Below are 15,122 nucleotides of genomic sequence, written 5' to 3' on the forward strand. Positions count from 1 at the left end.
GCTGCTTTTATCTTACCCACCATGGACAAAGAGAACAGATTACGTCTTTCTCTCCTGAAGCACTCTTGTAATTATGTGAAAAAGGATCATATGACACCCGAGTAGACTCTTCTCTAAATTAAAACAACCCTGGCTTTTGTTCAGCCTTCCTTGTAGGTCCTGCTGCCTGTGTAACTTCTTTGTATTGAGATAGGCCTACCGGCCAGATAAAGCAAAAATGCAACAGTCTACCTTCTCATTAGAGCTGAGCAGTGATTACTGCAGCTACCTGTCACCAAGTGTGAAAAAAATGTTCCGGGCCTATAAACCATATATTTTTGGGACCCAGAGCTAGAAATACGTAGATTCAAACTGAAGTTCTGCTGCTGCCAGTCTGTCTGGTCCTAGGCAAATTGAATCCCAGTTCACAGCTCTGTCACTTGACAGACAGGTCTAGAAATAACAATTTGCTTAACTTAGCATAGCATGATGAAGGTAATATAAAGTTGGAGATTGTGCAGATGTTGTAACGTCTGGTGGAAGAGCTCACTGTTATGACAGACTTCCATGTGGATAGGTATTCTCTCTTAGAAGTTATTTTTTAAATTTTGTTCTGAAATACTACAGGTGTCTTTAAAAATCAAAGTTCTTTGAGACTGACTACATCAAACTGCTGGGATATCAGTAGCTTCCAAGCAAATGTGGGGAAGTGCAGGACTTCAGTATACCAGGAATCCCATGGGTAACTATTGATATTTGAAGCCCTCCAAGTGAATGATTAAACCAACTTGCCTAACATTGCTGTGACACACAGCTTTGCTAGTATCAAGATGTCTCAGCCTACTGGGAGGATTCTCTCTACAGTAGGTGTACTCCTCCTCCCTAGATGATTACGAGTATCAGAATGCTTTTTGGTTCAGGCTGGTCTTTTCATTTTTGTATCACTGCAGGAGAGATCCATGTGGAATCACTCAAATGCTTACTGATAAGACTTTTCCTCCAGACTGGAACTTTCTACACAATCACCTTACTTCAGTTGTACTGGCCAAGAGACTCTGTATCAAAGCTTTGTATGGAGCTTTATAGGCTTCCTAACTTAAAAAAGAGAAGGATTTGGTTTGTTCTGGTTTTAATACATTAAATTATAAGAGAGATCTCTCTGCAAGAACAATCACAGAGAGCACCATTTCAGAGCATTTTCTGAAATAGTGTGGGCATATTAAAAGACACCAACATTGCTGCTTTTCACTCTCTGTTGAAAGGATGAGTCCCACATGGGTAGATGTAAGCAAGCAAAAAGAAGCCTGTATTTTTTTGTAAAAGGGAGCGGGCACTGATGTAAATTACAATCTCCAGGTGAGCCAAGCCCACTTGCAAACATTCTTCATGTTGCACGTCCACTCAACTCCTATCTGTCTACCTGCAGTTTATTCAGGCACTACAGTCACTTACGTGTGGTAGCAGGGGTGCTGAGGTGTATCTCACAGCTCTTGCTGTCTAGTACTCTAGGGATTACTTTGAGGAGCATGGTGACAGAACCTGTCTGTTCTGCTCCCAGCCTCCATCTTTGTAGCCCATCAGTTTATTTAACTGAGCTATACCCTGCTCAGCATGTTCAACCTGTGTTAACCATAGCTCACTCACAGGTAGATGAAGTAGTCCAGCCTTCAGCTGTGCATATTGCACCAGGATTCAGATTGGAAGGACAGAGATGGTGATGACACCATGCCGGACAGATACAGAGGTAGCTGACTAGCACTGCTGCAAATTTCCCTTGTGCGATTAGCACAGACCTGCAGCTCATTACCCTAAGGAGCAGCAATGCCTCCTGAATTTTAGCAAGAGACATTGTATAACAGGGGAACTTCTCATCTTGCAGTACCAAGAAAAGCAAGTTTTCTAGGGCTTGAGGGAAGAGCAACTAAGGCAGAAACAGAGGCCTATTATCAGTACTCATTTCAATGCAACTCCAGGCAAAGGAAACCCTGAAAGAGGTTATTTATGGAGACTGGAAGAAGGAACAACTTTTCCAGGCAAGTGGGACAAGACTGTTTTTCTACAGAAAAGAGATGTTTATCTAAGCAATGCATCAATAATTAGGAGAGGTCAGTTACTGGAGTTGATAACTCAGCCTTCCTTAGAAATATCACTTATTATTTTGGGCTTTTCATTGATGAAAAATCCTCTAGGAGTTAATCCCAAACTCAGGAGTTTAATTAGGACAGAGGAGCTTGCTCACAACAAAAGAGCAACAAGACTTGCTGCCTCTAACCCCAAGGAGGCCAAGCACAGCCATCACAGAGTTCCCTTCATTAACACAGCCGTCTGGACTTTCACTGCAGGCTGTGTGGGTCAATGTTATAAGTTGTGTAACTGGTATTACAGTGGGTGACAGATAAAGAGATAAAGAACAAAATACCTAGAAATTACATGCTTACTATGTGCCAGCATTGATGGTTCTCCACCCAGGTTAATAAGGTCCACAGTAAATCAGCAATGCTCTCCTTCCCCTTTGGGCATTGCAGGGGTCAAGCTCAGCAGGGCAGCACAGGAAAAAGGGGCTAGCTGTCCAGTCAGAGCTTCCCACTGGCATGAGCACAGCAACAAGACAACATAAGGGGATGCACTAATCTGAGAGTGGTCTGCTTGCATTCGCCTTGGATCCAAGCTGGGAGAGGGTAAAAGAAATCACCCCAGAAAGGAAAGTGGTCCCTATTAGCCTCCCTCCTCTCTTATGCCTGCCCAAGGCCATGTCTTTTCTCCACCTCTGGGCTAGGCCTGGCATGGGACTGCAAGGTAAGAAGGTACTTTCCTCAGGTAGCTGTCTTGTGTCGGACTCCGTCTTCCTTCATACAAATCTGATGCAATAGGTACTTTTGGTTGTCTTCTCCATCACATAAGGCCTTGGACAGGTTAGGAGGTTAAGAGGCACAGTATTGTTCCATGCTCAGCTGAAATCATCCTGGATTTGTCCAAGTTAAACATGTCCAGGTCTGTGTGTAGAGGACCAAGTAGAAGACGCAGAGAATACCTGCCCAAGGAATAGTGGGGTGGCCCTGAAAGATTGATCTCTGCCACCTGGCTTTATGGGCTTTCATGCTAGAGAAGTTAGAGCCTGCCTTAAAGCAATACTTAGCTCCCACTTGATACTCAGTTCTCTGCAAGCAAACCTGGGTTCAGAACACAAGTGCAACCCTGGCTGAATCCTAGAGAAAATCTCACTCTGCACCTCCAGAAGAGAGCTTATTGTATACAGAAAAAGAGAAGCAACTAAGAGAAAGCTGTAGAGATTTTTAACTTAGGAAAGAGGATCTGGGTATTTTATTAGCATCCTTTCAGATCCTAATTTTCTTGGGGAAAATGTTAATTGAGCTAGTTAGTACCTGTGAAGTGAAAAGTCAACCCAGCTAAGTCTTCCTCATGTAAATCTTCATCTGCATACTCACACTGTCTCCTTTCCATGCTCTTTGTAGCACACATCTCCCAGTTCTCAGAGGCATCGTGCTTGAAATAACCACAGAGGCAGAAGCTCCCTTATGTCATCCCGTCTGTGAAAACATGCAAGCAGAGCATTTGTTTTTTGCCTAATTAACTAAAAAAGGATTTACTAAAAGGAATATTTCACTCTCAAATTTAAAAAATACCATTCACAAAGGCCAAGTAGACTTTTTGAGAGGAACAACTGCAATTACAGTGGCCAAGTAATAAGCACAAGCAATTAATACACTCTCTAAATACTTTAAATATAATTTTTGTGGCCTGTTGATAGGAAAGTTTTTTTAAATCAGACCTTTGGAATAAAACAATTTTACTATACAAAAATGATTGGAGGATTTCAGTGTGTGTGTTATCTTTAACATGTTCCTTCTTCTGGAATCATTAAGCCATTACAGATTTCCCAGGAAAAAAAAAAAAAGGAAAAATCCATTCACCAAACTTCTAAGAAACACATCTTCTAAAAAAGAATAAGGAACACATCTGAATGTCTTCTTTTTAACTTCATTCAAACAGGCATAGTGGCCTGTTACCCGGTTTGTGTTACAGCTACTTGCAAGATGAGTGGAGAACATTTTGATACAGTAAAATTTATCTCCTCCTAGTGTTGATATAAATAATGACGCAAGGCATCATGACATCAAACATCAGGCCTAAATGTTTTTAAAAATCAAGCAGTATGAAGCAGCTCTCTAATTCCCTTCCAGATAGCCATAAGCGCCTGCTCTGCCCTTTATCTTCTTGCTGTGCAGCTCTCAAAGGCTGCAGTCTCTCAGCCAGGCCAAGACAGCTGATGGACTCCACCCTGGTGAGGTCAGGGGCTGTGTTAAGCATATTTGGGTGTGGAGTAGGTAAATCCAGAGTGGACAGCACAGACCTGCTTCCCAGAGAGATAAAGCACTATGTTGCTCTCCTACTGCCTTCTCCAGCAAAGCAAAAACATGAAACCAACTTTCTTGATGCCCATCCACTGCCTGGTAGGGCATCTGAACATGACTCTGCTTCAAGCATGTCCTCGGGCCCTGGGTATGAAGAAGACTCACGTGACTCTTAACCACTGGTAAACACAGAGATGACACTGGTTCTTGCAGGTATTCTCATCAGTGCCACACAATAAATATTTATATACAATGCAGGTTGTTTTCTTGAGATGAAGAATGCAAACTGGCTAGGAAAAACAGGGAAGAAATACCGAGTTTGATAAGCTGTTAATCAGATTTTCATATGGAACAGCTGCGAGAATGGAAACCAGAGGATATTTACATGTTCTGGCCTACTGGGAACATACCAAGAGGCTGCATTACATTCAGGAATGTTGCCTTGTGTGCAAACCAGAAAACCACTCATTGCTTGCTGACCCACCAGCAGAACTAGAGAGAGCAAAGGCAGCACTCGGCATGAGATATTTGTGAAAACATTACAGTGGAAATGCTGTGTATTACACTTACACTAAACAAGCCTGCTGCACACCTTTCTCAAACCTACCAATGGCACTGCACTATGTAATGGAAACCCTACTGCCATTGAAAATGAGTGGTGAGTTACACTCTCCTGCGCTTTTGAAAACTGCCTTTCTGAGGAAGGAATTTAAGCTGAAGGATTTATGGAGGAACAGAAGGAAATGTCCTTGGTTTATCCTTCATGCAATAGGAAAATGAAAGATGTGATTCACAAATCGGATCGTCCCCCAGAGCCAAGGGGCAGGTACTGTGCTTTCTCATTTTCCAAAGCTCTGAGTCACTTTCTCTGTGTTTAAGCAAACATCACAAATTAAATTAAAGCTGCTCTTGAAAGGCATTGTCTTTTGGTACAGCTGGCTACCTTCCTTTCGTTATCACCCTCTCCACTTAAGAATACAAAGGAAATAAAAAAATCCTATCCAACGCTTGCCCACATTCACAAGTCACAAACAGATCAGATTAAAAGTGTTTCCTGTTCCACAGGAAAATGAAAATGGATGAAAATGTTGCACGCAGGGAGTAAAACACATAAATGCACTAACACATGCAAATAGCCTTCTTGCATTTTGCTTCCATGGAGCTTAGGTTTCCACCAGTAACAAAAGTTTTTAATAAACCATTTCAACTCAGGCAGCTCTGGCAGTCACAGCTACATAAATTGAAAATTTCATCTGATTCATCAATTCAGTACCAAAATTAAAATTTCCCATCAAAAAGCATTTGTAACAGATACTGTCCACTATTATTTCTTCTACAGGACCAACACTGCCATTCCCAGATGTCCAATACCATCTGTGAGTTGTGAAATTTACATGAAATTTATAAAGCTCAGCTCCTGTTTACCATTCTGTGTGTTGATAGACAGACCTGTGAGTGGCAGGCAAGAGTTGGAGGTAGGTATAAACCTTTCACTTCACCGCTGGCTCTGCCACATCCACATGCAAAGAAGGATATATCCCTAGACTTCTAGAAGAACATGAATGAGAAAATACTGGGGGGGTCCAGTGAATTCAAGTCCCAGGCAAAATATGCAGAGCTGAGAGAACAGCTTTCTCAACAAATTTTATCTTAGCCACCTAGCTGTACTCACAAGCAGTTTTCTCAAATTTACTTGCTGTATAAAATAATTTGCTGAATTGTTTCATGGAATCATTTCAGGCCTTCACTGAGTTCCAGTGCAGTTTGTTGTACATTTTAGCTCTGCACTGTGTTGAACTCTTTTGCTCAATTATGAAAATCATGTTCACCTTTCTGTTCCCTGACTACACAAAAGAAATATAAAATTAAAGCTTCTTCTTGACTACTCAGGCTAGCAAGAACAAAACCTGCTTTTTATGACTAATCGGTTCAAATCCTGGCCTGTCTGGTCATTCCTGATGAGAAAGCAAATACAGGAAAAGTTCAAACAATAAAAATAAAAGCTTTTAAAAATGTAAAGAAATATTTCAGCACAACATGGCTATGAACAACATTACTTCATCCATATAGTAAGATAAACAAAGGAGAACCTCAGCTATTGTGGAGTTTGCCATCTCATTCCCTGCCTTCAGCTGAAATAAAATTTGTTCCTAAGTGAAAAAACACCCACACGTTAAACCGATCTTAAACCAGCAATAACTGCATCAGTAATCACACTTCATGTGTGCTTCTGCTGTAGAAACTATGAGAATTATACATGCCATACTGCAAAAACACTTTAGCGTGTATCATGCTCAGTTGTCCCGATACAAAAAATGTAACCAAGAATACCACTTGCAAATGAACATGTAACATGTATGCAGTGCAGATGCTTCATTCTTTCTACACCGCTCTTTTAATGTGCTTGTTAGAACAACTTTTTCTATCTCATTTTAGACAGTTGCTCTTCCTGGGCTTGTCTTGTAATAAAAATTGTCTGTAATTGTGAGAAAAAGCATGAATGCTCCATAGGCATGAATCCATCATTTCTCTCTTCACCTTAATTCCATGCAGAGGCCCTCCAAATCAATTATTCAGGGTGGAGGAAGGAATGTGCTGCTGCTATTAAGAGGAATCATGAAAGATATTGCCTTGCCAATTTAGATTGTCTTCCATAAACCAGCCTTTCCTAGGAGCTCATTTGTCTCCCACGGGTAAAACACTGGAGGCACTGACACCAATGGAAATTCTACCTTTACACTTGTTTTGGCCAATACTTAATTCCGCAAAGGTATACAGTCTCAGCCATCACAAAATCCCACCCCTAGGTAACCGTGCGGCAGTAAAACCTACACAGCTGGGCATACATCTATAATGGGGTGACAGTGCTTGGCACTGTACACCCCTGGCACAAAGCTTGGTTTTATCCAAAAGAACGCTACAAAAAAAAACCACAGGGCTCTCTTCTGGAGGAGGGCTGCAGATGGAGGATTTGTAGCCATACAATTTCAAATTTGATCCTGCAAATGCTGGAAGGTGGGTGATATACTGAGTGATTTGCCCCAGGGCAGCCTAGTGGGGACAAAGAGTCCCAGGTCTCCACAAGCAACCAGGATACTTTTTTATTGTATTCAGGCACTCAGGCGGAGAGAGAGGTACCACGTTTCACGCACTGAAGCCTGGTAACTTTAAAAGAGCGCTTCTCCTCGGCCGTGCACTCACTCACTCACTCACTCACTCATCCATCCATCCCTCCCTCCCTCCTTCCCACTCCAACGGAATAAACCCCAGGAATTAAACACCCTTCGCCGCGGTACAGTTCGCTGCTGGCCCAGGCAGTGGGGCGAGCTGCGGAGGCCGCCCCACCAGCCCTCACGGCCGCCCAACGGCCGCCCCGCCGAGGGAGGCTCCGCCGCCCCGCCCCAGGGCCGTCCGCCCGCCCTCTCACGCAACCGACGGCGGACCGCTGCGTTTGCCTTCCGCCCGGCCTGCCGCTCGCCATGCTGCCCCCGGAGGCCCTCCGCCGGCCCCTCGCCGCCGCCGCCCGCCTGGCCCTGGCCCGGGCCTGGGCCCGGGCCCGCCCTCAGGTAACGGCCGGGGCGCTGTGGGGGAGCCGAGCGCGGTGGCGGCGGGGAGCGAGGCTGCTGGTGCGAGCCGCGGGCGCGGGGTCAGCGGGGGGTGGGTGGGCCTGCGGGGGCGTGGTTTGGGTGAGGGGCTGGGTGCAGGGGTGGGCGTGGGGCGGGGTGGGGGCGTGGCTTAGGCCGGCAGGGACGGGGTTTGGGGCGGGGCGGTGTGGCGCTTGTGGCTGGGCGGGGCGCGCGCTGCCCGCCGGGGCAGGGGCTGTCGCTGTCGCGACATCCTCTTCCACGGGCCTGTTTGCAAGCACGGGCACGCCTCGTGCTGAGGGTCGTTCCCGGGTCTTCTCCAGAATCGTGTGACAGCTTCTTTGGACGGGAGGAGTCGTCCGGCAGCGGCCCAGTGTGTTTGCATGAGTGGCAGAAAACAGCTGGGCTTCTCCTTTCCTGCAAGAAATTTGGCATTGGATGGGTCACCAGTGCAGGATTACTGCTAGTTCAGGGTCATGTGGGGATTTAGAAACTAAATGCTAAAAGAAGCTGTGATACATGGCGACCAAAACTAGATGCGTAATACTCCATAGGGTCATTAGGAAACAAGACCTTTGGTCCTGGCCATCTGTATTTTGTGGCTTGAGCTGCGCCTGCCTGCTGATGCTTGTGAAATAAGACATGTCTAAAATCCATCCTGCAGCCACCTCTGTGCAAATACGGGCTAAGGCCAAAGATTTGGTTTGGCCTTAATTTTTCTAGTTTTATCTGAGAGGCAAGTAGCATGTTCCAGGTTATTGAGGCAGTTGCAAAAGTAAGCATATTCTGGGACTTCTGAAGGGGTTTTATGTTATATGAATAGAAGAACTGTTCTTGACCAGCCTTTGGGAAGCAGCCAGCCAAGGGCAAGGATGCAGACTTTAGCAGTCTTGTGCTGGAAGGAATTAGTCTTTTCCCAAGCCTTGGAATGTTTTTCTTTCTTTTGCCAACTGTATGTAATTTGCTAATACTGATGTAAGATTGTAATTGGAAAACAGATTGCAGTAGTGTGAGTTGGTCGGGTAAGGGCAATGCAGGCCAGGCAGACATCGATGCTGCCTCTGCTTCGGTGGCATTGGCAGCCTCACCTTTGAATAGCGTGTTTAGCTGACTCTTTTCTTATTGCTTTGACTTTTTGCATCCTGCTGCTGGCTTCCTGAGGAAGGGGTATGAGAAAAGGAAAATCCTGCTTTGTTATGGGCTAATATAAACAATTTGAGTGTGTGTCCTGGTTTCGGCTGGGACAGAGTTAATTTTCTTCTTAGTAGCTGGTACAGTGTGTTTTGCATTTAGTGTGAGAATAATGTTGATAACACACTGATGTTTTAGTTGTTGCTAAGTAGCGCTTATCCTAAGTTAAGGATTTTTCAGTGTGCCATGCTCTGCCAGCAAGCAGGTATACAAGAAGCTTGGGGGGAGCATGGCCAGGACAGCTGACCTGAACTAGCCAAAGGGATATTCCATACCATAGAATGTCATGCTCAGTATGTAAACTGGGGGGAGTTGACCGGGAGGGGCAGATCACTGCTTGGGCACTGGTCAGTGGGTGGTGAGCAATTGCCTTGTGCATCACTTATCTTTTCTTGGGTTTTATCTCTCTCTCTTTTTGTTACCTTCCTTTTCATTACTATTACTACTACTATTATTATTATTTTATTTTACTTTATTTCAATTATTAAACTGTTCTTATCCCAACCCACAAGTGTTACTTTTTTTTGCCCTGTTCTCCTTCCCACCCCACCGGGGCAGGGAGGAGTAGGCAAGTGGCTGCGTGGTGCTTAGTTGTTGGTTGGGGTTAAACCACAACAGTGTGACAAATAAAGGTCTGTTGCACTGCCAAAAGGAGTTGCAGCAAATAATGCACATGGGAACTATTTCCAAAGAAAAAAGTCACAAGATATTTCTGTAGTGGAGATCATGAAGTACCCCCATCTCCCAGCCCCCAGTAAAAAACATCCATCTATAGCATCTCACTGTTTTAAAAAAAGTTTAGAAATTAGACAGAAGACTTTTTTAGGCTTGAGAATTAGTTTTAGTTATTTTTCTTAATATTTTCTCTCAGGTACTTGCATCCCTTGCTACAGGGCCCAGACAAAATAATAGCATTTTCTACGAAATTCGCACATATGATATTAAGCCATCGAAGATGAAGGACTTTGTGGAAATGGTCAACAGGTACTTTCACCTTCGCACAGCTCACTCAGAGCTGGTGGGATTCTGGTCTGCGGAGCTGGGAGCAATGAATAAGGTGGTCCACATTTGGAAGTACGGTACGCTCAGCATCCCTTTGCGCTGCTCTGCTCTCTCTGTGGTCCCTGTCTCCGAGGCAAAAAGGCGAGGAGAATGCTTACCCAGCTTTTATTTGTTGCTCTTACTATAAAGAAGTGTCAAAAAAAATCTTGCACCTGTATTGATTACCAAAAAGAACACTGCAGAGCCTGTCAGGACAATTTTGACATGTTGTGATGAGGGAGATACAACTGTTCTTAAGCAGCAATCTCTGCTCAAAATAGGTATAATAGAGGAACTGCGGCAGAGTGCTTTTTTTCATGGGAATTATCTTTAAATTAGGGTCAGTTCCTGAACCACAAATGTCTTCAGAATTTCAAAATGGATGGAAATAATGTTGAGACCTCCTTAGTAAAATAATACATATAAGTGCAGACAATCTACATGTAGTCTGTGTATGTTTATATGCATATATAATTGTTCTCAAATTTTAGTTCAGTTCACTCCCCTAAAACAATGAAGACACAGTTTGCATGCTTAAACTCCTTTTGCAGCTGGACTGTGTTGAGGTGGGAAGCCACTGCACCAGCTCTGACTGCCTAAGCACACGAAGTGTTTCATTGCTGCTTCAGCCTTGGTGGCAACAGGCATCTGGCAGTATAATCAACTTTTTATGTTGTTGGAGTTGATGCTGACCTGGAAGGTGCTGGTGAGCCAAAAAAAGCCACAATTATGCGAGAAACTAGTTGTGCTGGCTGTGATCTTTGTGGAGCCCAAGGGAACTTGATATTTGGGTTATGGAGAGGTGGGAAGGCACAGCAGTATCGTTTCTTTGTATACCTGCTGCAGTCTCAGGTATATCTGTATGCTGAGACAGAGAATTTTGTTTCTGAAGTCCTCAGTCTGCTCGTTGAAATCCAGCCTGTTCAGAGTACCTCTTTAGAATAAAGAGTCACCCCTTTTGTCCTGGAGGGGTGAAGGGACCAGCTGTTTGTCAACAGGAATATTATGAATTTATGTGCATGTATGGTTAATGAACTGTCCTGCTTCTCAGAACTTTCTAGCCTTGTCTATTGTTTCTTTCTCTCTAAAAAAAAACCCCTATTTTTAATAATCTGTGAGAAACTTTTAAAATGCAAAACTAAGGAAGAAACGTGTAATTTTTATTTGTTTCCTAACGGTGTTTACATGCGTAATGTACAACATCCTTTCACCTTGATTAATCAGACCCCTGCGTATATCTCTTTAGTAGTTAAAAATAATTGGTTTATTTTTCTCTTAGTCTCAGGATACTGATATTTCTCAAAATTCTTCCCATTCTCAGATGCTGGATTTTTCTCTTGTATTATTGAAAGCTGCCTGCATAAACTTAAGTGGCTTAAGATGCCACTGCAGCCTAACCAGTTGAAATTCAGACACTCTTAATTTGGTGGATTTGTTTTTATTTAAGAAAAAAACCAGAAGATAAGATTTAGATTTTGGGCATTTAATAACTGTTTACGTAGCTGAACAAACAAACATTACTTCTACACTTGTAATTTTAACGTCATTTCATATAAGCCAAAACTCACATTTTTCTTAATTTTCTCTTGATAGGCTAATATTCCTTCTGAATTTTCTTTTCCACTTCACTTCCTTATCCACTGTGCTTTCTCCGAATCTCCTTATCCTTCGTAAATGTTGCCACATCCAGTATTCCTGCGGATGCCATATATGAATCTTTCTTAATGGTAACATTGCTTAATATATTTTAATTTTTTATAAACTTTCTTGGAAAATTTGGTTTGGCTTGAAACCATTTAAATCTGAGTGCTAAAGCAAAGACTTTTGCAGAATTTAAAGGAAACTTACCACATCTGCTTTGAGCTAATACACTGTTTGAAAATAGCAGTTTCAAACTTAATGGAAGTACAGCTTGCCTCCTTGTAATTACACATTTTGGTTGAGTCTGATATGACATTAAGTGCATTTTTCCATAGTTTCTTTTTTTTTTCTCCTTCTTTTCTTACAGATAATTTTGCCCATAGGACAGCAGTCCGGCATGCACTAGCCAATGACAAAGACTGGCAAGGAAAATTCATCTCCCCAGCTCTCCCCTTGATAGAAAAGCAGCACAATGAGGTTGCTTATCTGGTACCTTGGTGTCAACTTGGGAAGCCTCCAAAAGAAGGGGGTGAGCTTATCTTCTCTTTTGCTGATTAAAGTTACTGATGCTGATGGACTAACAAAAAATGGCTTAAAGTTTAAACCAGGTATTACATGGTTTTGTAACCCTTTATGTAACAAATGCATGTATGTAAACCCATGTGAAAAAGGTGACATAACACAGATAAAGGACAAAGTTTTTAAGAAGGATTTTACACTAACTTAAATCAATAACTGACTAGAGCCCTGATCATTAATGTTGTGAAGAGGTGTTTGAATTGACTAAATGACCATGCAAAATGGCAACGCTGTAGTAGTGGTCAGAGCAGTCATCCCGGACTTGCTTTGTCCATCCACCCGTGAAAGGGCATTTCCTGGACACTCTAAAAAGACAATGATTGTTCTCTTTCACAGAGGTTTTTCTCTTTTATCAATTTGCTTTGATGTTACTGCTTCTTTTGCATAATAGTTTTAAGAAAAACAAAAAAAATCCCTACCCTTTAAAGATACGTGCAAGTCAAACATACTTTGTAACAATCATAGATTAGGTATAGATGTCCTGTCCATATGTGTTTTAATTCTCTCTGTAGCAAATGTATTAATAGTATTGACTGTTCCCCAATTTATGAACATTTGCAGACTTTGTTGCATGGAGTGACATCAAACAGGCCTTGCTTTAGCCCTCAGCATGTGCCTATATACAGTAATCTTTGTTCTGTATTTCCCTGTGATTCTGAATTTTATGCTGTTTTCTCTTAAAACTGGAGAGGTGACTTTTCAAACACTTTGTTCCCATTTTAGTTTGCCTCCAGCCCATTGCTGGAGAATAAGACCAGACATATGGCAAGTGTTTGGCTTTCTATTAAAGTGTCAGCAATTGTGATCTAGAGTAACTTCCTGAACAGAAAGGAGATGGATAACGTGTCTTGTAGCAGGACTGGAGTTTTTCGGCAAATCATGATGTCATTTGTCTATGAACAAGGGAGATGATTGTTTGGCAGAGCAGAGATACTAAGCTAGTCCTGGTTTGTTGGTTATGCCTGCAGATCTTGCTGTGACCAATTGCCAGAAGTCAAAGGGGTGTATAATCTCTTAAACCACTTCAATGCCAGAAACCATTGCCAGTCTTAGAAAAGGCCACCTTGCGTTGTTCAATCAGCCATCCAAATTCCGCAAATACGTGTATTTGTGACTTTTGCAAAGTAGTCTGAATCTCCCCAAATTTCCAGGCAACACTGGAAATTGCTAAGTTGGGCTTTGTATGAAGCCTTCTGTTCCTCAGGGTCTCAGTACTTACATTTACACTTGAACTAGCTCCAGTCTGCGAGTTGCTTGCCTGTGGTCTTGTGAGCCCCTGGAAGCTGTGAGATATTGTGCATCCTGGGACGAAGGGGCAGTTTCATGTCCTGCTGACCCCAGATGGCAGGGAATTGCAGTACTGGTTTCACAATAAATACGTTGCGGCCACTGTTTGAGAACCAGCATATTAATTTGTATTTCCTTCCTTGAGATCATCTTTGGCTTTTCTTCCAGGAGTATATGAATGGGTTACTTTCCAGATGAAGCCTGGTGGGCCAGCATTGTGGGGTGAAGCATTTCAAGCTGCAATTAATGCTCACATCAACACAGGCTACACGAAGCTGATCGGTGTTTTCCACACAGAGTATGGCTTGCTTAACACAGGTACTACTCAATTTCTGATACGGACTTTGGCATGAGAAGGGGTGGAGGGGGAGAGAGGGGCAAGCCCTTGTCATGGATCAGGATTGGCTGGCTTGATGAAAAAGTTGGTGTGGATCGTCAAAGTCCTGTAAACAGTCCTTGAACCCAGCTTTGTATATTGGGTTATAGGCTTAAGCCAGGTGCTGCTATCTGAAAAGACTCTCAGATTTGTGTTAAAGACCCAACCCTTTTAAAGGCTCAGCAAAAGATCATCCCACCACTTACTTGCCTGGAGAATTGTTTCTGCTAACTGCAAGGCATCTAACAGGTGAAGGCAGACTGCTAGGGCTTACAGTACATGTTGTACTGCAGCATTAACAGAATTCAGCTGACTTTATTTGTACTTTCTCAGTCCACGTGATCTGGTGGAACGAGAGCCCAGATCACCGGGCAGCGGGAAGGCACAGTGCCCATGAAGATGCCAGAGTGGTAGCAGCTGGTAAGAGACAATGGATCCAGAGAACTCACGAGTGTAACCTGCATGCATTCTGAGAAAAGTATTATTTCTCATTGGATTGCTGTCTTAATTAAGTATGCATTTAATTTCAGTGCGGGACAGTGTCAGGTTCCTGGAATCCCAGAAAAATGTACTCCTGATTCCTCTGCAGTGCTCGCCGCTCAAGTAACCTTCTCAAGGATGTAACTTATGGCAGAAAGGACAAGATGGAAGTGCTGTCAGCCAGTGCCATCACATAGATTGTTATACCTGCATGAACTGAGTTCTTCAGTTTCTGACAAATGGATGCAAAATGCTGATCACTAGCAATGTAAATCAGTAAAATTTTGCACCCTGATAGCAATTGCTAAACAGAAGTTTATGGTGATGTTCCTACATCCCCAGGAAAAAGAACTCGAGCCATATCACTTATGGCATGAACCACACTTCACCCTTCCTTTATTTTAACCCCTCAGTTCTTAACTGATCTAGCTATGCAGAAAAGTATTATCAAACCTAGTAAGTTCAGTGTTCTTTTCCAACATTACAGCTCAGGGCTGGTATCATTTTCATAACATACTTTGGTGACTCTTGTAATTATCACATCTTGGCTATTACATACTGGTGTAGGAAGGAATGCCCCCACATATCTGT

The 15,122-nt window shown here is 43.0% G+C and overlaps 1 protein-coding gene across 2 annotated transcripts; it reads left to right on the top strand.

The window, feature by feature from the left end:
• The first annotated feature begins 7,732 nt into the window (after positions 1–7,732).
• On the top strand, positions 7,733–14,873 carry NIPSNAP3A (nipsnap homolog 3A). 2 transcript variants are annotated; one of them, XM_030005561.2, is made up of 6 exons: positions 7,733–7,918; positions 9,999–10,206; positions 12,177–12,338; positions 13,844–13,993; positions 14,385–14,471; positions 14,582–14,873. In XM_030005561.2, the coding sequence occupies exons 1-6, from the start codon at positions 7,832–7,834 to the stop codon at positions 14,656–14,658; spliced, it is 771 nt and encodes a 256-aa protein (XP_029861421.1). In that variant the 5' UTR covers positions 7,733–7,831; the 3' UTR covers positions 14,659–14,873. The 2 variants fall into 2 exon arrangements, with proteins under 2 accessions (XP_029861421.1, XP_029861420.1); XM_030005560.2 differs by lacking the exon at positions 7,733–7,918 and adding an exon at positions 8,292–8,862.
• Positions 14,874–15,122: the final 249 nt, after the last annotated feature.

The sequence above is a fragment of the Aquila chrysaetos genome, chromosome Z (genome assembly GCF_900496995.4).
Source record: "Aquila chrysaetos chrysaetos chromosome Z, bAquChr1.4, whole genome shotgun sequence".
Taxonomy (NCBI): Eukaryota; Metazoa; Chordata; class Aves; order Accipitriformes; family Accipitridae; genus Aquila; species Aquila chrysaetos.

Bases quoted from the DNA above. Each gene is read 5' to 3' on its own strand.
- NIPSNAP3A (XM_030005560.2), top strand. From the start codon at position 8,752: ATGAATAGAAGAACTGTTCTTGACCAGCCTTTGGGAAGCAGCCAGCCA. The intron at 10,207-12,176 runs GTACGCTCAGCA...CTTTTCTTACAG, and splicing joins GGTCCACATTTGGAAGTACG to ATAATTTTGCCCATAGGACA. The intron at 12,339-13,843 runs GTGAGCTTATCT...CTTTTCTTCCAG, and splicing joins GAAGCCTCCAAAAGAAGGGG to GAGTATATGAATGGGTTACT.